The 26,131-nt window shown below is 44.8% G+C and overlaps 1 protein-coding gene across 4 annotated transcripts in view; it reads right to left on the minus strand.

Annotated features, from left to right (window-relative positions):
• Nucleotides 1–7,867: 7,867 nt before the first annotated feature.
• The window catches only part of CCDC120 (coiled-coil domain containing 120), a 33,709-nt gene continuing 15,445 nt past the window's right edge, over nt 7,868–26,131 (minus strand). Inside the window, exons 1-10 of one of the 4 annotated variants that reach the window (XM_063294106.1) lie at nt 24,747–24,977; nt 22,527–22,634; nt 16,442–16,585; nt 16,200–16,333; nt 15,226–15,339; nt 14,894–15,116; nt 14,349–14,405; nt 11,108–11,306; nt 10,221–10,325; nt 8,569–9,407 (exon numbers count right to left, since the gene is read on the minus strand). In XM_063294106.1, the coding sequence (XP_063150176.1) occupies nt 8,684–9,407; nt 10,221–10,325; nt 11,108–11,306; nt 14,349–14,405; nt 14,894–15,116; nt 15,226–15,339; nt 16,200–16,333; nt 16,442–16,490 (1,605 nt within the window). In that variant the 5' untranslated portion in view covers nt 16,491–16,585; nt 22,527–22,634; nt 24,747–24,977 and the 3' untranslated portion in view covers nt 8,569–8,683. Of the gene's footprint in view, nt 8,207–8,568; nt 9,408–10,220; nt 10,326–11,107; nt 11,307–14,348; nt 14,406–14,893; nt 15,117–15,225; nt 15,340–16,199; nt 16,334–16,441; nt 16,586–22,526; nt 22,749–24,746; nt 24,978–26,131 lie in introns of those variants that run through there. The other 3 variants (XM_063294108.1, XM_063294107.1, XM_063294105.1) reach the window with 3 other exon arrangements.

The following is a 26,131-nucleotide window of genomic DNA, read 5'->3' on the forward strand; positions in this document are numbered from 1 at the left end:
TGAAGTCAATGTTGTTCTAATTCAGTTTTCTCCAACAAGGTATGGTCCAGATGTGTTGGGACTACAATTTCCAAAATGCTCGTTAGCTGAGAATTTCCTGGGTTGCAGGAGGCTGTTCCAGGGGAGGTTGGTTGGTTAAGATATGGTATTATTCAATACTTACATAACGCCACTGCTCTAAAGGCTTTGGAAACAGTATTAGGACTAATCTGTGTAGCAACCCCATTGCTTAGGTCAGTCTCATTTATCACTACATTGCACCTAGAGGGCTGAGGCTTTGGAGAGCAGAATGCCTCAGCCCCCAATACCTTCATAGCAGAGCTGACATTGAGATGGAGGTCTGGATGGTTATTCATATTGCTTACTCTTGGACTGCATCACCTCTTCTGTAGAATTTCTGGGCTCTTGATGTTTAGATGGAGGCACCAAGGAAAGCAAGTTGGATGGGGTTTGGCAGAAGAAGAGTGGAAGCCACTTTGGAGAAGATCTAGCTAAACCTTTGAATGAATGATGGAGGCTAATCATTCCTTAATCTTGTGAGGATTCTTTTCATGAATGCTTTTGAGCAGAGGGGAAGGCTAACTCCAAGTGCTAGAAAAGTACAATATTAGGTTTCCAGAAATTGGGAAAAGCACAAAATGGCATCAAATGGTAATTTATTTTAATCCCCTTACCAGCATCTGCAGGTTGTCTGCATTTTTGCAGCCCAGATCTGGTAGCCCTAACATGATACTGCAGACTATACATTCAGGTTCAAAGGTACAGAGCTGCCCCCTCTTTTGAATGTATTTAAACAAGCAAAAGAACTTTTGTCTCATTCCAAAGCCAAATTAGGCAACTTCAACACCTCGTCCTGACAATAAACAGCAATGCAATTTGTTTGCTTTTAGATTAGCTTGATATGCAGAGCTACCCATAATGACTAGGATAGGATGTGTGAAACAGGCTATTACGATTTGTTAACAAACCATAATGCTAAGGCTGGCTTTGCAGTATGTGTGAATGCAGCTGTTTTATTTCACAATAGTCCTCCATATTCAAGTTATTTGGAATTGAGATGGTTCTTATCCAGAACTTAAGAAAATAGACCAAACCTGGTATTGTGTATTGTTCTAAGTAGTATACAATATATACAAATGAGGTATAGTTGAGGTGTTCCAATACTGATCACATTCCTTTCTTTATAGAAGCGCTGTTTCGAAAATGAGGCGAAAAAGCAGTAATTAAACACACACTTTTGCTTAAAAAGGACTTTCTAAGACTTTTAAGATCATCATTTAGCAAGAAAAGGGTCCTTCTATACTTCCTGGTTTGCAGAGCTTCCAGGAAGAAAGGTATGCACCTTGTTTGCTATTGGCAAGATATAGCAACCATTAACACCACTTCTTCTGACCAAACTTTGACTACTTGGGCTGGTTCCTTCAAGTCTCCTCAAGGCTGGCTGGAGGTTTGGGGAGTTGCTTCTGGCACTGCATGTGGGCAGCTTCAATTTGCCTTTGTATTTGGCAGAAGGTGTGTGATAGGCCAGATACAATTTTTGGATCCCATGACATCTGCTAACTAGCAGTTGGGGGTTTTACTTTCTTCATACCAGTGTCCTTAATAGCTCACTTCAGCTGTCAAATCTCATTATCTACACCACCTCCAGAGCTCCTCTTTCACTGATGTAGTGCAGGAGTTGGCAGACTGCTGGCTTTCCAAGTATTTGGAATGATTTTCATACTCCCTTGGCTGGGGCTGAAGGGAAGAAGCTCAAAAACCTGCAAGGTGTGGGTCATAAAGTGACCCATACAGGTGTAGAACAAGAAGTCTCTTTGAATTTGCACAACACATTTGCACCATAAAGTAACCACTTCAGCTAGATTCATACAACTCTTTGGGATAAAAATGCAGTTGACTAGTGGGTGTAGCCAGTGATGCTTCAGTTGCTCTCTGGGCTCACCCTTTCAGTCCACACTTCAATACGGTGGGGAAATTTGGAGATATTAAACAAGATAGACATAAGTTTGCTCAGACCGGGACAGCTGGAATTAGAGTTCTCTTGATACGGTCAGTAGTTAAGCAGTATGAAGTATAATCAAACCCAACTGGAGGCACCACATTGGCTATCCCTTGAGTAAGCTCATAGCAGAGGACTTCCTGGTACATGCATAGTTTGCAACTCTTAATCTAGTCATTAGTTGCACATGTTCTGTTTGTGAGGTTCTGGTCTTTTAAATCCTAATTAAATAACTTTCAATACAAGCTACGAAAGATACAGTATATGGAGTTTTTATTTAGGACAAGCACTGTTCTCCACTTAAGCCATGAATTGCTTCCTCCAGCAAAGGTTTTGACTTTTAAAAGGTCTCAGCTTTCACCCATCCTGCCCCTCCCTCTGCTTCAGTTTCTGCCTATTGAGAGTCTTTGAAGCTCATCTTGTCTTCGAAGGGATCACTCCCATCCCTTTCCCTAGGTGTGCATTGCTGCCTGGTCATTTCCCTGCAGAGCTGAGTGTCTCTCCTTTCTCTTTGTTCTGTTTGCCTGTTGCTTCCTGCTGCCTGTGTCCATCTCCTAATCCCCTCTCATACTGTAAGAACTGACACCATTAGTTCCAATAATGACCTGCCTCATGCACAATTGGAATATGCAGAATTCTGGTTTATTGAAATTCAGTGTATGATCAAAAGAAAAGCTGCAATTGAAAGCTTCCCACCTGAATTAGCTAATTAAAATTTTCCAGTACCCCGCTCCCCCTTCCTCTCTTTCCCACCTAAGTTCTAATGGTCAGCCATACCAGGCACAGATACCATACCTGGCGGTACGACCTTGACTCTCCCCCACCCCGTTCTAGCCCAAATAGCAAAGATTCACACTCCTTGCAATTCCCTCCTTGTTCTTGACACGCGTTAACTCATCATGGCAAACGAACACGATCAGATGATTCAGCAATCACTTGATTGTGGGTTCTGACTCATACCTAACCTATGTTAAGATGGTGCATCCAGATGCACTTAACTATTACCTCTGGAGTGCTCCATTCTTACGCTGTTCAGGACAGAGATATTTACACTCGTCTTCCTGCCCACAGAGTTTTGTAGTAGGTAAGAAAATATATGGCACAACTTCCTACCAAGTTGTCATGGGCCATTATAAATAAGGCTTTTTCCCATAAGTCATACCTAGATTAATCAAAGTCTGAAGCAAGCCTCTGGCAACCTTACTAGAGGATGCAAAGCTTGTACGCCAACATTTGTAGGCCTGCATGCTGTACTGGATGGGTGGGGAGAGATTCACAAATGCTTTCTCCGAAGTGGGAAATTGCAATTTCTGAGTTTTTCTGAAAGATCTTATCACTTACAATCCAGTAGAATTACGTAGCAAGTAATTGCTTTTTCAGTTCTGTAAGCCATGCAGCCTATAACGCCTACCTATGACAGCATCCAAGTCACGTTGGTAGATTATGAATGTTCTCTTATGACACTTTAGAGGCTGCCTTCCTCACATGTAGAACATGCATGTGTAAACCCAACCATCTAATTGAAGTTGAAGGAACTAAGTGTGCAGTTAAATGTGTACGGCTGCAGTTTGAAGGGATTGCTTTTTGTTTTGGGATTTCGTCCCATGTTAGTGACAGAGGTCCAGGCTTAGAAGGGAAGCATCTGATATTGGAAGTGACTTGCCCTCCATTTGCTCTGCTTGGAGGTGGCCTGAGAAGTTTGCCAGGAAGAAGCCATGAATCTGGTGTGAAGAGCGTCCCTCCATCAAACAGTATATTGAAGGATGGGGAATGCTGGTTTCCTAGCAGCAGAACCAAAGGTCTCTGAGGCTTTCAGCTTGGAGATTAGAGCGCTGAACTGCAGGCTCACTCTGCTTTTATACAGTAGACTCTCAGTTAACCGGCACCCATGGGAATTGGTAGATGCCCGATAAATGTAGTTTCTGGTTGCTTGAGAGTTACTATTAAACCCTAATACCCACTAGGTGGCAGCAGAGAGATTTTTCTGCGGTTGCTTGAGTTCTGGTTAACTGAGTCTACTGTACTTACCAAAATCACTGGGACATCTTTCCAACCAGCAAAAGAATTGCAGAATGGCTTTCAGTTGTTTGTAATCATGATAATTTAGATTAAGGTTCAAGATGTTACTTTAGCTTTTCGTAGTGTTGTGTTACTTCATGTAAATGCAGATTAATATGGAAAAGTCAAGTTTTGGAAACTGCTCCGCATGTGGAAATCCAGAAACACATTTGACTACAGGAGCTTTTCAAAGATGTACAGAAATCTTCGATTTGCCCCAATGTAAACAGTGAACATTCAGATCCAGATGCATATGAGACAGACAAGGAACATCATGAGTTACTTTTATCTCAGAAACAAAACAAACAGTATTCTACAACTTAAGTGTACCATTTTAAACTCTCTGCATGTGGGAAATAAAGTCTTGTGATTTTCATGGCACTGTTTTACATGTAGCCTTACATTTCTTGTCTGTTTTGCTCTACAACCACTTTGCTGAGACAGACAACCAGGAGCAGCTTTCGAAGCAGCTGCAAAAGAGGTAGGCTGCTTTAATGATTCAGTAAGGTGCTTCATACACATTCCTGCATGTTCCAAAGTGCCAGTCAAAAGATTTGCAAAGCCCTGACATTTACAGTGCATTCGGAAAGTATTCAGACCCCCTTTACTTTTTTCAATTTTGTTATGTTGCAGCCTGATACTACAATCATTCAAATTCATTTTTTTTCTCATTAATCTACCCTCTGTACCCCATAATGACAAAGTGAAAACAGAATTTTAGAAATGTCTGTAAATTTATTAAAAAGGAAAAACTGAAATATCACATGTACGGAAGTATTCAGACCCTTTACTCAGTACTTTGTTGAAGCACCTTTGGCAGCAATTACAGCCTCAAGTTTTTCTGTATGACGCGACAAGCTTTGCACACCTGGATTGGGGGATTTTCTGCCATTCTTCTTTGCAAATCCTCTCAAGCTCAATCAGGTTGGATGGGGACCATTGGTGGACAGCCATTTTCAGTATCTCCAGAGATGTTCAATAGGGTTCAAGTCAGGGCTCTGGCTGGGCCACTCTAGGACATTCACAGAGTTGTTCCTAAGCCGTTCCTGTGTTGTCTTGGCTGTGTGCTTAGGATCGTTGTCATGTTGGAAGGTGAACCTTTGGCCCAGTCTGAGGTCCTGAGCACTGTGGAACAGGTTTTCATTGAGGATATCTCTGTACTTTGCTCCATTCAGTTTTCCCCCAACTCTGACCAGTCTCCCAGTCCCTGCTGCTGAAAAACACCCCCACAGCATGATGCTGCCACCACCACGCTTCACTGTTGGGATGGTATTGGCAGGTGATGAACGGTGCCTGGTGTCTTCCAGACATAACATTTAGAATTGAGGCCAAACAGTTCAATCTTGGTTTCATCAGACCAGAGAATCTTGTTCCTCACAGTCTTGAGAGTCCTTCAGGTGCTGTTTTGCAAACTCCAAGCAGGCTTTCATGTGTTTTGCACTGAGGAGAGGCTTCCATCTAGCCACTCTGCCATAAAGCCCAGATTGGTGGAGGGCTGCAGTGATGGTTGTCCTTCTGGAACTTAGTCCCATCTCCACACAGGATCTCTGGAGCTCAGTCAGAGTGGCCATTGGGTTCTTGGTCACCTCTCTTACTAAGGCTCTTCTCCGATTGCTCAATTTGGCTGGGTGACCAGCTCTTGGAAGAGTCTTGATTGTGCCAAACTTCTTCCATTTGAGGATTATGGAGGCCACTGTGCTCTTGGGAACCTTCAGTGCAGCAGAATTTTTTTTGTAGCCTTCCCCAGATCTGTGCCTTGCGATAATCCTGTCTCTGAGCTCTACAGGCAGTTCCTCTGACCTCACGGCTTTTGCTTTGATGCAGTATGCATTGTCAGCTGTGAGGCCTTCTATAGAGAGCTGTGTGCCTTTCCAAATCATGTCTAACTTAATTTACCACAGGTGGACCCCAGTCAAAGTGTAGCAACAGCTCAGCAACTATCAAGAGAAATGGGAGGCACCTGAGCTAAATGTCAAGTGTTGTTGCAAAGGGTCTGAATACTTCCGTACATGTGATATTTCAGTTTTTCCTTTTTAATAAATTTACAGACATCTCTAAAATTCTGTTTTCACTTTGTCATTATGGGGTGCTGAGTGTAGATTAATGAGAAAAACAATGAATTTGAACAATTGTAGTATCAGGCTGCAACGTAACAAAACTGAAAGAAGCAAAGGGGGTCTGAATACTTTCCGAATGCACTGTGGATAAGATTACACGAACGCATCCAGATATTCTGTGAGCTAGAAACTTTGAAAAACACGTTCCTCTTTCCAATGTTGTGTGCATCACTCACTTCTTCAAATTATAATCAAGGTAGATTCCTCCTCCCCCTGATGACCCCCAACCAAATGAGAGGGGCAGAGATTCTTTTGCCCCATTTTTCCTCCATGAGGAAGACTTTGACACATTTGTGGCACATTCCTGCCTGCTTTATTCTCATATCAACTCAAGGCAAGTCACCCTGAAATAGCCACAAAGTGTTCCAGTCACTAAGCAAAGCTTTAGGACGCAGACTCCCAGCCTTGGTCAGACATTAGCCACTATCCCACACTATCTACACCGAGATCCTGATGGTGACATGAAGCTTCCACACGTCACAGCCTCCTTTGCCATCTTTATTATAGAAACCTTTTCTTCATATGCACAGTGCTTTGTTTTACATTTAGATCCCCATATATAATCTATACATTGGTGTATATTAAAAAGACACACAAGACAGTGACTCCAAAGTGGCCCTTGTTCCTTCAACCAGGGACGGGAGAGGGAGAAAACTGGAGGCCCCCCCTCCCCGTTTCCTCTGCCCTCCCCCCCTCTGCTCCAAAATGACCTGGATTCCATTGGCACAGAGTTTTAACAAAGTGATTATCCCTTTTATGTGCAACTGTGAGAGCAGGGGAAAACCATCACTCGTTTTCCAATTACGGGGAGTAATAATAATAATTACTACTACTACAGTGGAAGAAAAAAGGCAGGATGTTCCTTTCAATTTTGTCAGACTGGGGGAGAAGGCAGAGAGTATGTCGGATGAAGGACGCAGGAGGAAATAAGCAGTCCAGCAAAGAGTAGAAAAGGGTTTGCAGTTGTACTGTTTAGGAAAGTGATGGGTTACACTGCCTTACAGCTGTCGCAACCCATTGCCTGAGAGAGTTGGGTTTTGATACATGCAGGTATGCCCACAGCAGTTTCTGGGAGGACCATGTGGAAAAGGCTGGCATTTCCTATAGCCAACCCCATGGGTCAGATTGTTCTGCGCTTTCAGCTGGGAGCTCCCCCCCCCAGGTAATTACTGAATTGAATGAGTGGAGCCAATTAGTGCATTCCTATGTCCAGCCCTATGGTGAGGTTCCCCTGCTAGGAGAAAGGTTGGACCATGGAATAGGCTTCATCCAATGGATCCTGCAAACATTTCCCAGATGTTCCTTCTGCAGTACATGTTCTTTCCTCGCTCAGGGCTTTGCAAGAGCAGGATGCGAGTAGGAAGGGATAATACACTGAAGGGTAAACAAAGTTTCTCACAGTGGGGGCAACAGGAGTGGTGTAGATCTGGGGGGTTTCTACTTTTTACAGGACTGATGTTCATTAGCAAGATGACAGGTCTGTGCTATATAACATTTCACAAGAAACACACATTGCACACACCTCTCCATGTATACATTCCAGGGTCTGGGGTTTATAATGACATCCCCAGCGCGGAGCACCAGGGCGGTAACAGTGCACCACTCTCCAGCGAACCCAAGAGGGTACCACCCAGCAGAAAAACCCTTCCATGGAGAAGCGGTATAGTAAACACGAATCCCCACCCCACCCCCCCAGTCAGAAATAGGGAAGTTTAGCAATGTGTAGGAAGAACTGTAGACACACTCCACTCCCCTCCAGTCGTGTGTCCAGTGTGTGACATGCAACAATCCACCCTCACACAAGTGGAAACCTACCCTGCCAGCAGGGAGCCCCCATCCCCACTATGGTGCATCACACCCAAAAGAGAGGCACCGGCGCAAAAAAGGAAAACTAAAAGAAACAGCACTCCAGATCCCCTTGGGGGAAAGAGGAGAGGGGGGTCAAACCAACGTCCCTGGGGTTGGGTGCTCTGTGGAATCCAAGCTGTAAGGACCAGAAGAATCTTCCAGATAAAGCAGATCCCCAAAAGGTCTGGGCAGAGTAGAACAGAGAAAGAAAAAGGAGAGAGAATGAGAAAGAATTAGACAAAGGGGCAGAAAAGAGTCATGCAACAAGTCAAAGCGTTTATCTCCAGTTCTGGATCCGGTTTACCCCACAGCAGTCACAATCCCAGCCCCTCTCCCCCCTTTGGTTCATTAAATTAATCTTTTCCAGCCATAACAGAGTCAAAAAGAACCAGCCTTGCAACCGTCTGCCTTCCAGAGGCTTTAGACTTCAATTCCCATTGTTCCCAGCCAGCAAAGGGGTGGAGAGTTGGGCAAGGCTGCTATCAAAGGATGCCTGCCTCCTCTCCTTCCCTTCCCCTCCCCACCCAGGTCTTTCAAACAGCTTAAAATTTGCAGCCAGAGAACCACAAAGTAATTCTAAAAAAGGAGGAGCGGAGCCAGAGAAAGAAGGGGAGGCCCAGGGTTGGCCTTAGTCAAGCAAGGGAGGGGAATGCTGAGATTGTCAGGGCAAAGGAAGGAACCGGGCCCCATACCTGCTATAGAGTGGTTGCCCTGCATAGCTCACAGAGTGAGGCAGTCCTGGCCCCCCGTAATATCCCACATCGGGGTTGGGGGGTCCCGGATCACAGTAGCCACGCAGGTGCTGATGTACAGACTGAGATGGTCCCCGTCTCTCTGGGGCCCCTCGTTGGGTGACTCCGGCGTTGCGTAAGTACCAGTCCCGGAGCCCCTCCAGGGCAAGCGCTTTGTGGAAGTTGCGGTGAGGGGGTAACGGAGGTACATAACCAACCTCGCGGGACTGCGGAGGCAGCAATGGCCCGCAGGATTTAGTGCGGGCAGCAGGCCGGGCCCGGCGCTGAAGCGGGCTTTCGGAAAAGGCTCCCCACTCTAGCTGGGGAGGCCCATCCCTGCGAGACAAATGCTCGCCACCCCCACAGCACCGGCGTTCCAGGTAATAGTCCAACAGGAGATCGTTGTAAGGTGGGCGAGGGCTCCGGCCGGCGATGGAAGGGGTCAGGGCCTCGGCACTCTTAAAAGGGGGGGCAGAGGGCAGGAGGGGGTCCTCCAAAGGGGTCCGTTCAATCAAGGCCTCAGAGCTGTTGCTTCGACGGGTCCGGGCAGCAAAGAGAGAAGCCCTGTCAGCGCTGGTGTCCCGGCTGGGGGGGCCAAGCTGGGAATCGTGGCTGCCTGACCACTGGCGGGAGTGGAGAGACGGGGCCTCTGACCTGGGAGAGAACAGAGAAGAAATTACTTTTAATTTTACACTGGGTATCTGTGAAATAAGAATTGCAATTGTATGCATTCTTTGGGGGGGGCAGGGGTAAGAGTCCTCTTTATATCCTAAATATCCATCTATAGAGGAGTCTGCCTATTGCATCTTAGTGTGCAAATCAGCTGGTATGGCTTCGTTTCCTTTTCAATTCACTTTTTTGGTGGCGGGAGGACCGGGTAAGGGAACTCTGCTGTTAATCTGCATCAAGTATGACTGGAACAATTCAAGATTACCCACCCTCTGAAGAAGAGGATGGTTTGTCTCAATTCTCTGCATGAATCGCTATTGCTATATGAAGTCGTTTCCTTCCATACTTGAGAAACATGCCTCGAATAGGAAGTTCAATCAGAAACACTCCACTTTGGTGGAGTAATACTGAAGTGTTCCTCCAATGTATGTACATTAAAAAGATTACAAAGCTATCAAAACTTTGCAAGATTCTGGATGAGGCAGGCTGAATAAAACAGTATGTAGAACTAGTCTTGATGACTAGTTCGCAGGATCTTTGAAAATGGATCTTGTCCTTTTCTTGCTACCCACAGCCAGTTCCCTTAAATAACCCTTTGGGTTCCTTGTTCACCCCACCCCTGAATTCAACGCCTCGGCTTAGCGCAGTTCGGCATAAAGTATAGCAACAATTTACTGTCCTTCAAATTGCTAGTTACTGCGCACAAAAAAATAGTAAAAACAAAAATAAAGCAGGCCGGCAGGCCGCAAGTCTACAAGCAATCCATGAAGGAGAAAAGGAAAGAAGGGATTGTGCTACCTTAACTGGTGATTTCCACTGCAAGCGTTTCTTGCTAACACTGGAGTAGCTGGGACGCTCCGGCCCTCAAAGCTGGACATGCTCCTGGGGAGGGTGCGATTGGGGCTGTATAAACAGACAAGGATTCTTTTAAACAGGTGGGTTCAGCTCTTCATGTTTCAAGAGCCACGCTGCACACTCACACGTATACAAACACTGTGCCTTTTACTGAGAGGATGATCCCAGTTTCAAAGAAACATGCTCCAAGAGCTGAGTCACACAAAGGCAAGTAGCTCAGCTCCGTTTGCAGAAGCAGCTTAAAAGCTGCCCTCTCTAAGCTGCCTTTTTTCCTCTTTGAATCCTTCCTTCCCAGGAAAACAATCACATTTATCCTGGCAAAGAAAGCTCTAGTGAAGGATGAAGAGGTATCAGCTGGATGGGATTTTCTACTCCTTCCCTTATCTGTAGTCACTAGTTTTCTCTCTTGTCCCTAACCACAATCCAGACACAATAGGCCAAGCTTACACAGGCAACTGGGCAAGCCAGAAAGCTCGAGACAGTGCTATTTTAGACAGTCCTGCTGTGTAGGAAATTTCTGAATTCTTCTTCTGTATGTTAAAAAAAGGAAGAAGAACCCTCCCTAACAAAATAGGCCACAGATTCTAGCCTATTTCACTTCTTTTCTCCACTACCTGCAAAACTAGGGAGGAATTATTTTATAAATAAAATATTAAAAAATTACATCCCACAATTTCAGCTGAAGGGGTCAGGCTGGTTCCATCAGCTCATTTTGTTGCGTATGTAAATCAGGCCTCTAAGTCCGCACAAGGCTCCATCAAGGTTGACAGGCCAGCGCTGGGTGCTTTCCCCTGTTGGCTCAGCCCAGCTTCCCAGCATCTTCTGCTAACCTGGTAGGGCTGGCGACAGAGTTCCTGCGGTCCATGGCCTCACTGTACAGATCCGGCTGCAAAATTCGCCAGCCTGGTCGGCGGTCAGGACTGCTGGAGATGGCACGTAGGTGATCTCGGGCCTTGGGAGGTGAAGATCGGTCTGGGAAAGTTCCCTGATGGTTGGAGAGTTTGGAGGGATGGAAGCTGCGAGGGTCGTCTGAGGACGGAGCACAGGACACAGGATAGAAGCATCCGCGTATCCCTACCTTGGCCAAAATACAACCACCACCACAACAAAAAGTCCAACAGTCTTAAAATTCTTGATTTTTTTCTAGATGCACAACTGTGAAACTGCTCCTAGGCATAAACATGTACATGCAACACCCATATACAAAACTAAATTATGGGAGAAACAGCTATGGTGCAAATTAAATTATCAATTTAGCATTGTATAAGAAGTAAGTAGCTGCTCTGTCCAAGTTACATAGGAGAGTTTCTAAACTATCTTTGTTCTTCTAAACACTCATGATCTTGACTCCCATGTGTTCTAAAGATGGTGTTAGATAATTCTTGTCTCCCACACTTAAGCCATCATGAAACTCAAGAATCCTGGCTCCAGATGATGATTAAATTAACTCCCAGGTCCTGTTTTGAATCTTATCACAATATTTATATCCTGCTGACATGGCATCTCTACCCAAACACCTGGCAGTTTACAGGATATTCATATAAAACAGACAATTAAAACCATTAAAAATTCATCAGTCCTTCCTTTGCATCCATAATCCCAAAACCATTATAGATTAAAAGCTCTGTGAAATAACTCTGTTTTCACACCTCTCTTTTAATACAATCAACACAACCCTCCTGATCTCCAGGGGGTCGAGTAAAGACTGAGAAATATTGTCTCCTGCCTCCCATAACTTCATGTGGGTGGGTGGGGGGACTTCAACATCCCAACTTGAGATGTACACACTGAACAGACTTCCGGTGAGGATTTATGGTGAATTAGACATCCCTGAAGGAGCGGGGACAGCATTGTGGTGGAGATCGACAGCCAGACGGTGAATTCTGGCCGGTGAAATCTCTCTGGAAAAAGGAGAGATTGTGAGATTGCCCACATGTACTCTGGACAGCTGCTTCTCATGGAACTGAGTTTTTTGTGGTCAACTTGTGAGTCAAGCGGCTGGGAGTTGAGGGTTTTCAACGAAGCTCACAGCCGTAATGTAGCCTATATGGACATAAGGTTCACTGAGCCTCATTTCTTAATCCCTTTTGGAAATTGCTTAACTGCTTTTTAGTTATTAAGAACCTTCGCAACAGCAAGTTTTAGAGCACCAGGTAAGTCTCCTTCAATCCTTAGTGAAAGAAGTTTTAAATAGAGGTTTGAGGATTTAAAAAAAAATCTTTTCTTTTGGAATAAACAGCAAAAGGGTGATTAGAATATTAATTTTGGAAGTTACAAAGGGACTAAGGGTCCAGATGGATTTGATATAAGAGCTTGAAATTAATTATAAGAATCCTTCCCATGGGAAAATGCTGTTGTTTTGAATTCTTAAAAAAAACCCCACATGATAGGATGGGACTTTGAAGGTTGGACACTAGAGGGAACCAGAAGGAACTAAAGATTACAATTAAAGGAGAAGAACACTTAAATTTCACTTACTAATACAGAATGGAACAAAATACTTTAACATTGGATATACTGAAGGATATTTGTGATAAATGGACCCAGAACTTAATTTTAAAAATGTCTGCCATTATAGACTGTGTTTAAAAGATGTTATGGAACAAATTTAACCAGACAAGACTGAGACTGATTTGAAAGTCAATTTAAAAATGACAGGCTACAAGAATGATACAGAAAAAGATGCTACACTGGACATACAAATGAAACTGGCTGATGTCTTTATAATTAAAAGGTATATACAAATAACAGACCAAAAGAGTGACCTGGATAATTTTCCTATATTGGATTTACAAAAGAGTGTTGTTAAAATTTTGAAGGATTTTGTGAGAAGAGACAAAGAAAATATTTTTTTTAAAAATCAAACTCACCTCACAGGGTTGTTGTTGGGAAAATAGGAAGAGGAAGGAGTATTAGGTATGTTCACCACCTTGAGTTATTTATAAAAATAATAAAGGTGGGATAGAAGATAAATAAATAAAATAAATTCTAGGACAGTATTTGAAGGGATTAAAGTTCAAGACTGTTAAAAGTAAAAGGGAGGAATATAAAGTTGGTTTATCTGATCAAGGTTAAAATAGATATGTGTTATTTCTGGTAACCTTTAATGGACTTTTGCTGACCAGGACTGAATGACAAGGCTTTAAAGATTTGTTTATAGATAACAGATGGGATATGGGAAGAGATCATTTGTGTATTTTAAGAGAAGGTGATAAGTTACTAAAATTGTTTATACTTGTTATGAAGGGGGAAGTCATTTCTTTATATATTTCTTTTCTTTTTCTTTACTATATTCTTTTTGTTTCTTTTCTATTTTTTCCTTCTTTTCTGCACTTTCTCTTTTTTCTTTCTATTCTATTCTATTCTTTTCTTTTTGTTTGTATTAGTTATCTTTTTAATGTTTAATAAAACTACTATTTAAAAAAAAGATGTACACGCTGAACAGTTGGTTCCACCTGGAAAAGATGGTCCCAGAATTACCTAGGTACTGAGCAGTATAGATTTTTAACATTCAAAACCAGGCTTTAATATTCAAAACCAGCCCCTTGAACTGTATTCAGAAGACCATTGGCAGTACAGTCCCTGCAACAACAGTTCTTTGTGATTACAGTAGTTCTCAGCTGCCAGGAGGGCTGCTGCATTTTGAACCAATCATAGCATCCAGGTAGTCTTCAAAGGCAGCCCCATATATAACACATTGCAGTAGTCCATCCTAGAAGTGCTAAGGGCATGAGTAACTGTCCCCAAAGTCTCCCCTCCAGGTAGGGTCATAACTATAATATAAGGCAAAATATTAGCCTTATATTATCTCAAATCATGCTTTAAACGAGACACCCCCATACACACACGCAGAGCCCATGTGCTTTTATATCAACCTGTTGATTGGTAATGGTCATTTTCTGCTCACATACAGAGCATCTTTGCAGCCATCAAGAATTAGATGGCAAGAATTTCTAGGGAATTTTGAACCTTCAACTCTTTTTATTTGTCAGATATATTGTTTGTGTCTGCTTATCTCAGACCATCAAGCACCCTTCCTTGACCTGAGAATGACAGCTAGAACATGCTTACCATTTTCATGGCTGGCTGATTCTGAGAGCGAGCTGCTTTCTGAGTGGAATGACTCTTCTTAAAAAGAGAGAAAAAAGAAATGGATGAGAAAGTGGGAAGTAATGACTTAATCAGATAATACAGTGCTTCTCAACTTTGGCAACTTTAAGATGTGTGGATTTCACCTCCCAGAATACTCTAGTCAGCATAGCTGGCTGGGAAATTCTGGGAGTTGAAGGCCGTCCATCTTAAAGTTGCCATGGCTGAGAAACACTGATATAATACAACAGCTAAATGGGGTGGGTCCTGTGCCACCCATTCAACTCTGCTGCATTTTAAGAAAGCCATGAGGACCTGTTTCTTTCAGCAGGATGGATGGTGAGCCTGCTTTTTGGACAGACCAATTTTGGGGGGGGGGGTGTTTCTGGTTTGTTATCATCCTTACTGATCCTTCCCCCACACTTTTTGTTTTTAAACCATGTCTATTATGCTCCAGTACGTTGCCTAGCATTTCTGTGGCAAATGAGGCAGCTGAGAAATCAATTAAGGAATCAGCTGTAACTCACCATGGCCGGCCCTCTGGAGGGGGCCTTTGCCCAGCCTCACCCGGCATTCTGCTACCTGCACCTCCAGCTCCCGCAGGCGCTGGGCAGCATCTGCCTGGACCTGCCGCCGGCGCCGGCGCTGCTCAGCTGTCAAGTCGGGGGCAACCGCTAGCCGTCGGGCAGCCTCAGCCACTTGCTGCTGCAGTGCCAGCTCTTGGGTCAGCTCCTCCAGCGAAGGGGTGTCCTAAAAGATAAGGGAGTGAATATCAGGGCCGTCCCCAAAGCCCACGGGCCTCCCCCAGCAGAGATGCATGTGCTCTCTCGTCCTCTCACACACAATGCTGATTGCTCACCTCGTTCTTCAAGGTAGGGGCAATTCGGGAGGCCACCGCTGTTCTCCTCCGCACTGGCCACAGCCTTTCTCCAGGTTCCAGGGGATATTCTGGTGGCAATTTTCCTGTCAGTTCCTGGCATTGAGAAGAGAAGCAAGCAGCGTGAAATAGGGACGAGACTCAGAGCTGAAACAAGGGTGTGTCGATCTCATTGGCACTTGACATTATATTTTGCCCAAGGAGACAAATTTCACACCATTTATATGAAATCCTTCAACTCTGCAGATAATAGCTTTGGGCTCATTAGAAGCCACTGGCCCATACACATTTGCCTTCCTGAACCTGATATCTTTAAGTCACGCTGAACCTCTCTTAACATCCAGCCAGCCTGGCCAATGAGGATGGTAGGAGTTGTATTCCAACACACTTGGAGAGCAGAAGGTGGGAGAAGATTATTCTACACGAGTTGGTCTGATTTACACCTTTCTGAAATATGGCATCTCCCTAGGTTATTTCTTCTTGAAGAAACTCAGCCAGGCTTTTTCCTCCTTGTGTTTCAGCAGAAGATTGGGTTCCAAGCCTTCCATAGCTTAGGCTTTCAGCTGCCAGTTCCTTGTTACTTTTTGAGACCATCTGCTCACCACTCATCTGATTAAATAGCTGCCCAGAGTCATCATATGAGAGATGGGCAGTAGAGTGATTTGACAAACAAATAAATAAAACTAAAACCCACAAGAGTCTGAGCCCTGTCAAAGAGCAGACAACCTTTTAAATTCAGGGTTGGCTGCACATGTCAGCCTTACCCCACCTAGCCCTTTCCAGACGTCCTGGACTACAAATCCTGTTTAGCCAGTGATCAGTGATAGCGATGGGAACGGTGGTCTAACAAATATGGTGGTCCCCAGGCCAGGAAAGGCTAGCTTCTCAAAGCAGCAGATCCACTGCCTCAGGCCCTCCGGTTGGCTTCTCATCCTCCTCCTGTAATGATCACGCACCGCTTCTTGCAGACAAACTCGACGCAGCTCCTTCAGGCGCAGGCTGAGCACCTGCTGTAGGGACTTCTGCTTTTCCAGGAGTTCTTGCACTCGCTCTAGCCGAATGCGGGGACAGAGCTCTCGCTGCAAGGCTTCTGCAGAAGCAAAGGCAGAGCAGAGAACAAAGGATGAGAGGAGGCTTGAGATCCACTGTATGTCCTGGGACGGCCATCAGGGAGGAATGGTGCTGAACAGGGAGTTACCTGAGGAGCTGTAGCTGGATGAGTTTATCAGCTGCCCCTTCACTTCCATGTCTGGGAAAGTTTGCCCTGTCTCTTGCCTCCAAGGGGAATCACTTGGCTCTGAGACCCATCAGGGATTCCTAGATGGAGGACTGCAGCCGGCTACTGTCAAAGGAAGAGAAGTGAGGAGTGAGAAAGGTGCATGCTTCTATTGGCCCAGGCAAGGTGACTCATCAGCAGAGGGCATGATGCTGCAAAAAAAGGAAGTCTGCCAGACTTTGGCAGAGGGCATGCAGAGCCACACGCAGACAGGCAGGGACTGAAGAGGCATTTTGTGCCCAAAAGAGCTCTCTTCCCAAGGAGGAGGAGGCGGAGATCAATTTACTTACAGATAAACAAATGGGCCACAGAAGATGCCTGCTTTTCTGGAGAGGTTTTCTTAAGAGCACCTGATATTGTCCAGACATGTTGGACTTCACCTCTCATAGCCATGGAGAACCGTGAGGTTAGGGAAGACTCCCTAGCCTAAGATGACTTGCAATTTCCATTTTTCACCCAGGAGCACATACTGATGGGAGAACGGTGGAAAACTACAACACCAAAACTGCATTCTGCTGCCTTGGGGCCTATTTAATTCTCCAAGGCATAGTGTCAACGCTGGAGTCATAACATTCTCTTTAATTTGGGTTAACACTCCCCTCAACAACAAAATCTGGCAAATTGAGATCCCTGTTAGTGATGGTGCTCAGCCACCCACAACAGGTCACGCAAAACTCTTGCACTCAAGAGCTTGGAGGAGGACACAACCTTTGTGGAGTGTGTGAGGGGGGAAGCTGCATGCAGGAGAACGTTCTGTAGAAGCTTTACCCAAGCTAGGAATTCTGGAAGTTGTAGGCCTAAGGCATCTGGAGAATGTTTCTTTATTACTAGATAAAGAAGACTGCACTGTAGACAGCCTTTGAACTAACTTTAATTGGCACTAGTGTGATGCCTTTAATTGTAGAGGGAAGGAGAGGTGCATCTTGTCCATCTTTTCCCAATTTGGGTCCTTCCAGAGATACAGTATTGACTCGTTCCTAACAGTCCCACACAACAAGCAAGCACGGTGAGGCTGTACAAAAATATTTGAAATGACCCAAATGTTAAACACAGTGAGTTACCCCAGAAATCATACATGCAGGGAGCAATGTGTGGTTGCTCTTAGATTTGGGATGTTGTGAAAAGTTTAAATTGTCATTAATGTTTTTTCCTGCTTAGGAGAAGAGCATGAGAGATTTCTGACCTCAAATGCCAACATAACAAAACTGGTCTTGTCCCTTAGCAGCAGCATGACAGGAGCAAAGGAAAAAAGGTGCCCACTGTTGCTCACTCTCTTACTTGCCCCAACCCTCCAGCATCTAGAACTCACAGATATACTGCGAATAGGAGGTTCCATTAGGCAGCTGCACATTATCCACGTTTTAATTCCCTTCCCCTCGGCCAGGGACACTTTCAAATGCACAACTCGCCAATCTCAAGCCCTCCCAGTGCAGCGCTCTCAATTTAAATAGACATTTGCATGCATTATATTCTTGGATATTATGTTGGTGAGTTCCTCGATGATGGGGACAGCCCTGGTAATTACAGGGGAAGAGAGACCCAAAGAGAACTTTTGCCTGGCCACTGAGGGATGCATCCCTGCCCCTTTTTCCCAGCTAAGGGCAGCCCCCAACAGGAAGAAGAGGCAAGAGAGCCTCCTGCTGCTTTCTTCCTCCTTCACCACCAACTCAACCCAAAAACAAGCACCATGGGAAGTCTGGGGGCAGCGAGACAGCTGGGCCACCGGCTTACACAATTTCTGGGCTGGGGCCAAAGGCTGCAGATGTTCTTCCGTGAGACCCGATCAAGGCCAAGCCAGCTGGGAGTCCGGGGCCAGAGGGGAAGGCCAGGAAGCCACCCAAGTTACATAACTAATTCCAGTCACAGCTGAGGCCAAGCACAGCTCTCGGCATAAAGCACACCAAGAACAACATCCAGGTCAGGTAGAACAGCTGTGGGAAGTGCCCATCCAGCACAGCCTGGCCCCACCACTGCCATCTGTTTTTTTATTATATATATAATATATACCTGTGTGTGTATGTATGTATGTATGTTTGTGTGTATGTATATGTGTGTGTGTGTGTGTGTGTGTATATATATATATATATATATATATATATATATATATTTATTTATTTATTTTAAAATATGGGTAATATATAATTCAAATACAAGGACAAATTTAAAAGAATATAAAGAATAGTCAATACAGGTAAAGAACCAAATATAAGCAGTGAAATATGGGGGGGATAGCCAACAAATCTGAAATATCATATTCTAATACATAATTACAGCTTATAATACTATAAGCCATTTCATATCCATTTTCCAATCAAAACACATCCCTATTAAACTTTAATATTTAAACTAAGTATGTAATAATAAACTAAAGGTGCATGGTCAACACTATTCAAATTATTAAAGAAGAAGGAGAGAGAGAGAAAAACTCTAGGTGATCAACAATACATTAAGTCAATATTGTATTGAAGATTATATGTCAAGTTAAAATATAAATTCAAAAACCTTAATTTTTGATCTGGCACAATTCTATATCCAACACTGTAGTCTAAAAATAGTTTCTAAACAGAATTGAACTCTACATCGGATTTACTTTTAAATACGAAGCTATTTTAGATATTGAGGCATACTCCCACAATTAGCCATTCTTCTGAAGAGGGGATCAAATATCTTTTCCAATAAAAGGCATATAGAAGCATTGTATCCATTAACATATACAATGCCAATTCAGTATATTTTGAAGGAATATATAGCTTGGTGAGATTTAATAAAACTATCTCAGGATGGAATGGGATTCAAGAGTTGTTCCATTCTACTGTACAATGAATCATTTTTCAATATTGTTGAGCTTTACAGCATTGCCACCACATACGGAAAAAGGATCCAACCTGTTCATTACTTTTCCAGCATTTTTCAGAAAAGGAATTACTCGTTTTAGCAACCAAGACTGGAATAATGTACCAGCAGCAAAACATCTTGTACCAGTTCTCTCTGTTTATAATACTTATGGTAAATTTAATGTTCTTTTTCCATTGAAGTTCCCACTGCTGTATCTCTATAACTATGTTCTAATTCTTTAGCATTTAATCATACAGTCTTTGACTTGTTTGGGTTCTGAGTCCTTTTTCACTAGAAAATTATGAATCGCACCTAACAAATGTTTGATATTATACAAGATTTTCAAATTCAATCAAATTTCTCAACGTTCCTTCCCCTTTCCACAATTTTTTTGTTGTTGTGCTCCTTATTTGAAAATACTCAAACCAACTAAGTATACAGGTAGTCCTTGACTTAAAACCATTCGTTCAGTGACCATTCAAAGTTATGACAGTGCTGAACAAATGGTTACAACTGGTCCTTGAGTTCCCACCATCCCAGCAGCCTTGCGGTCATGTGATCCCAATTTGGGAGCTTGGCAACCGGCTCACACTTACAACTGATTGCAGCGCCCTACGATCACCATTTGCAATCTTCCCTGCTAGCTTCCCCAGAAAGTCAATGGGGAAGCCAGCAGGGAAGGTCACAAGTTGCTGAGGTAAGTCTCCCCCACCTGCTCACCCTCCCCAGCCCCTCTGTGCTTGCACCGTGCCAGCCACTCACGCACCCCTCTGTGCTTGCACCTGCCAGCCACTCATGCCTTCCCCGAGCCTCGCTGTACCTCCCTCACCACTCACGCACCCTCCCCAAGCTTTGCCATACCTCCCTTGTACCCTCGCACATCCCCTCATACCTCCCCCACCAAGCAGCAGCCACTTACCTGCTTGCTGGCTTGCTTGCAAGCCACCTGACTTTGGCTGTGGGACGCCAGCAGGAAGTTGCCTCGCCTAAAGACCGTGGGATTCGGTTAACAACAGCAATGGGACTGCAGGGATTGCCATTGCACTTTACGACCACATTGTTTAGTGACTGAAATTCCATCCCAATTGCCGTCATAAGTCGAGGACTACCTGTAGAACATACCGTCTTTCAGGGCAAGAATTTGCCCTTATCTCTCATGCATTAAAGTTCCAGCATTCTCCACCCTACGTTGCCCAAGTCTGCTGGACTATAACTCCCATCACCCACCGCAAGCACAACCCACAATTGTTACGTAGGGTGGGAGCTGTAATCCAGGATTCCTCATGGTGCCAGGCTAGAGAAGGCTACCTCTAAATCCTCTAGCACTTAAAAACAAGGTGTAGCAAATACAAATCCAGGCAGCCATAATTCTCCCTCTCTGTTGCAGACATGTATAAGCATACCTTTGCTATTTCTACATGTTAGTGAATATATCATCCTACTGTGCCTCCACAAAATTATATGGGGACAGAAAGGGAAGGGGGAAACATCCTTGCCACTTGTATTTTTTTTCCTCCCAAGGCTCTTGAGATTAGCATAGCCAATTCCTTTTCCATGACTGTTTAGTGTCAACACCTTCCTCCTTACCCCTCCCAGTGTTTGTTCTCAGGGAGTGGATAAGGAAGGTGGCTATTGGGAGCCAGGACAGAAGTTAGTGCTGCTCTATTAAATAACACTCCATTCTATTAAGAAAGAAAGAAATGGAAGTAGAAGCTGAGCCTAAAAAATCAAACTGAGCACAGACACCTGCTCGCCATGAACAGAAGCTACCCAGGTGTCTTGGGCTACTCTTTCTACCTCCATGCTGGCTCAGGATGATGGGAGCTGAACATGCCTGGAGGGCAAGCACACAAAGGGAATAGAAAGCATTCACTATGCCTGGCCTGGTCCTTATCATGTTTTCCCATCCTTCAGAGGACCCTTGACAAACACAAAACCTCTATTTTAAAGACTCTTGACCTTGCAAGTAGGATTCTTAAGAGCTGATGAGCTTAAAGATCAGATCCCACGGCTGAGTTCATATATTGCTCTAAACTACAGTTTGTTTAACTTTGGCTTATCAAATAAACCATGACTGCTTGGCTTTACACAATCTAATTCAAAACCAAGTAAACCATATTACGGCTTAATGTGATGACTGAATCCAGCTTCTGCTTATATGATCTAGGCATGTGGAATTTAATCAGCCAGACATGGGTTACCACTCCCATGTTACCATCATCCCGCTTTCCAGTTAATTCCTATTTAGTATCCCATGAAGTATTGCTCTTCTTCCCATTTTGCATACAGAGGTGGGAAGAACTAAGATAATCAATGTGGAATCTGAATACAGGCCTGCATCAAGCCATAGTTCTGTACTCTGCATTAAACCAGTTTACTGAACTGCAACCTGTTGAATAAGCTAGAGTCAGCTGGGTTCTCACAACACCTGAAGGCAGAAGCAACAAAGGACATCATGGCTTCAGCATGTGATGCAAGACCCAGCCAAAGCGAAGAAATTTCCTGCATGGTGACTACAACACTGGCATAGAGTTTAGTAGGTGGAGCCCTTCCCTGGAAAACCTTACAACACCTGGTCACGTCATCTTGGCTGGCAGCCTGCAGCAAAGGTTCACCTAATCCCCAGACAAGAGTCAAGCAGAGCAGGCAGGAACACATCCTCCCAGAGTCAGCAAGATAGCAATTTCCTCAACCCCTCCACCCACCCTCTGCAACCATTCATTTCCAGCTCAGAGTGCTAGACACCAGTCAGAAAAGCCCTCATTTCCCATCAGGCCTTCCTGTGAGCCCCAGAACCTATTTTCAAGGCTTCAGCTCATCCCTGAAAGTGAAATAATCCTCTGGTGACTTTCAGAAATCATGCCCTCTTTACTGCCATCCAGTGGCCATTGTCCAGATTGCATCCAATTGTGAGGTATCACCAATGCCCCAGGAGTTGGGTTCTATGCCTTACAAGCAGAAGGGAATTGAAAAGGTAACTAGGGAGAGAGATCCCAGCAGGTTTAGGCCCCAATATTACTTACACTCGGTTAAGCTCTCTAGGATTGACTCTCTTGAAGGCTGCAGATCAATTATAGGCATCCCAATTCCCCAACTAGCTCAAAAGGATTCTTTCGACCTTGACTTGTAGCAAATGCCACAAAGCTGAAGTTTCCAAAGATATTCTCATTACCTTCCCATCAGGGGCCTGGTCACCTCTTGATTTATGATGTTCTCATCCTTGCTTTTCCTGCAAGTTGCTGAGAAATTCTTTCTCACTGGACTTATCTTTATCTCAGCCCTGCAAGGTGGGGGAGCCCAGGAGATTACACCCAGCCAAAGATGACCCTGTGTAGTTAATGACCAAGGGGAATTGCAACCCACTTTTCCTTCACCTGCTGTGTCACTCATGCTGGTTCTCATACTACACAAAGAACAAATTATAGGCCTCCTGTCATGAACTTTGCCAGCCCAGTGCAGTTTCATAAATCTGTAGTTTGTGCTCCTCTTTAGCAACTAATTTGGTTGCTGGGTTCACACAACCCACTTAACTCAGGTGAAAAACACAAAGGCTGCATAGGCAAATGCGGGTGCATGTGACTTAGAGGGCTGGGTGAGCTCAGAGTGCTGGGTTCAGTGTATTGTGCACACGGCCCCTGAGTTAAACGTGCTATGTGAACCCAGCTATTGACTCTTGTCTGGAAGAACGGACTCTTCCTTGTAAACTCTTCAGTTTCCCTCCTGCTAAAATAGGAAGGCTTGAGTCAGGCAACTTTGGGGAGAATTAGGGAGACAGCAAGATGCACAAAAGAATACATTTCTCACATCTGTAGTTATATCCAGCATGTACTAAGTGTGGATTCACACATTGAGCTAAATCGTAATAGGATCTGATTGATGTTGACAGTGTATTGGGTGAATCCAACTACTGTGATCTGCAAATCAGGGCTTCATTGCTTACTATGTTCTATGAACCCAGGTAATTACGACTTATACAACAATCCAGTACTAAACTATATTTAACTATATTTAGCCTGAGATGCGATTCCAACCACAATGTTTCTGCATGATCAGCATGATTGTGACTTCACCAAGGGACTCTTATCAGCTCCAGTCAACTTGACCAATGGCCAGGAGTAACTGGAGTTTTAGTATAGTAACATTTGGGGTTTCTACCCTTGCTTTACTATAACCTTGTTAGGTAGGTATAATTACACTACAGATGAGATAAAGGGGCAATACTGAGAAAGATTTGCCTAAAGCCAACAGACATGATTAGATTCAAACTTGGGACTCTGGTTCATAGTTTAATGTCTTTGGCAAAGTACACCGTATATAAATTGAATATATAAAATTAATCTACAGCAATCTGGTATTTGAGTCTGCTTCCAGTTGGCTTTAGCTAAGAGCAAATAAACATTAATACCTATATATGAATATCTCCTCTGCCATAAAAGAGACTGAAATACTGACTCCTTTCCCCACTTTTCCTGCAAAATTCTCTAGGACTGGGCCAAATCTTGATTAAAGTGAAGCATGCAGGACTCCCCCAACCTAGTCTAAATGACGATCTTTGAAGTAAATCAAATACAACTTTCCTATCCAGTGAATCTTCCCCTACCTCCCAGCTGCACCCAACCAGGGTACAAATTTGACCCCTTTTCCACTGCATTCCTGTGACCTTGCCTTCATTGCGCCCCAGCCCTGAGAAAGGCTTAAGCCGTCCTTAGCTGCATCGGTTTTAGAGCAGTATTCCTGACTGACTATAACGCCGTCCAAGGGCAGCCTCAAGGTGCGTAACGTCTCTAAGATTTGGTCACCCACAACCCTCATAGGGAAGTCAGGTGACCGCCGTGACTTGAAACAGAGGCGATAGCGATCAGCCAGGGGGACGGCAAACTTCCCGCGGCGTGCTGGCTGAGGGACGGGCGGCCAGCCCTCCACCTCGACGAACTTCATTTCATCTTCGCAGCCCCGGAGCGAGCGACCTCTCCACCGACCCGCTCCTCAGAAGTGTGCAAGGTCGCCTAATAGTAATACTGGCCTTCCTGGAACGGGAGGAGGGAGCGACTCCGGATCGAAGCCTCCTGAGCGCGCTGGGGCTCCGCTTCCTCCCCCACCCACCTGCCTCCCGGGCAGGCAGACTCGCCTCCACCAGGAAACGGCGAACGAGGCGAGGCGAACGGCTGGTTCTTCGACCTGGGAGCTTGCCGCCATCGCGAGGGGGAAACTCCGGGAAGTTTCAAACTCAGACGCTCTTCTTCCCGAACTGCATCGGATCGGCCCGCCCCTCCGCCCACTTTCCAGCCCCACCAGGAAAACGTTAGCGAACTGGGCAAACTTGGCCGAACTCCCGCAAGAAAAATCGCGACCCCCGCGAGCGGACACCTCGGGCAGCTAAGCTCCGACTTACCTCCGTCGCTCTTCAGCCGAGAGCCGCCGGTGCTATCGGGCGGCGGGCGGTAAAAGACCGAAAACCTCCAGGAGACCGGCTCCCCGAAACTGCCCAGCTCCAGCGCTGGGCAAAACCGAAGTGACTGCGGAGGCGGCGGCGAACCAACCTCCCGAGCAACAAGCGAGGGGGGAGGGGCCGCACCTTTTAACCCTCTCCTTGCCACGACTGCCCAGAGACGCCCGCCAGCAGAGGCCGAGGTCCAGAAAGGCCAGGAGCCGCTAAGCCCCTTGGCTGGAAACCTTCCTTCGTTACTTCCAGGCGGGAGGGACGGCTGGGATCTCTCGGAGTGCTGGAAAGCACTCTTCACATGCCCAGAGAGCACCTCTTGCCATTGATTTGTTTCAGGTCTAAAGTCTCAGCCATTAAAAAAAAAATCTGCCTCATAGCCTAGGAAGCTAATTAAGCGACCTACTAACCCACAGGGAAGGGACCCCCATCTTCTTAACAGGGGGAGCCTGTTTAAAGGATGGGAAAAACATGAAATAATACAGGGCAGTAAAACAGGATGCTATCCTGTATTAATACATGCAAACGTGCCACATGCTAAAAGCGTAACAGGTTTATGATCAACAAGTGTGATGGTTTCTTAAACACTAGCATATTTATTAGGGCAGATACTTGATCAGATTATCATCTTTGTTCCCAGGCACACAAATCCAGATTCAGGAGCGCACTTATTATCCCTTGAAGTACCCAAAGACCAAGACAACTCCCTGCCCCTCCCAGTAGTTTCAGCTGCCTTTCCCAACCTGGTGCCCTCCAGCTGTGTCCAACAGAGAGACTGGGTGAGGGCAGGCTGAGATAAAAATCTAGTATATCATTACATTCAGGGATGTTGCTGCAACCATGAAAATCATTTCTAGCAAGAATTCTCGATTGACACATTTAAACTCCCAGCCCAGCCAGAGGCTCACATGCTTCTTTCTGGAATGAATGCTTCTTTCTACCTGCACCCTAAGATAAACTTTAAAGTGCCTAGGCTCAGGACTGCTTAGCAGGGGCCCTCCAGCTCTGGAACACCTGCCCCAGACACATGTGCCTGGTGGCTACTTTTCAACACCAGGCAGAAGTCTATTTTTCCAGGCTCTTGATTTATGCTGCAATTAGCTTATAAGCAATCATATTTTGGCTGTCTGAGGGCTATTTTCATCATTTTAATTGCTTCTCCAACTTACTGCTTTATGATGATGGTGCTTTTAGGGTGTGTGTGTGTGTGTTTAGATGCCTGTTTTAAAGCATCTGAAATTTCCTGCAATGAGAAAAACAAAACAAAACAACAGAATGGCTTTGAAGAGCTGACTCCATCTCCTATCATATGAATATGGATGTATGAATATGGAACC

Source organism: Candoia aspera, chromosome 2, assembly GCF_035149785.1.
Source record: "Candoia aspera isolate rCanAsp1 chromosome 2, rCanAsp1.hap2, whole genome shotgun sequence".
NCBI classification, from domain to species: Eukaryota; Metazoa; Chordata; class Lepidosauria; order Squamata; family Boidae; genus Candoia; species Candoia aspera.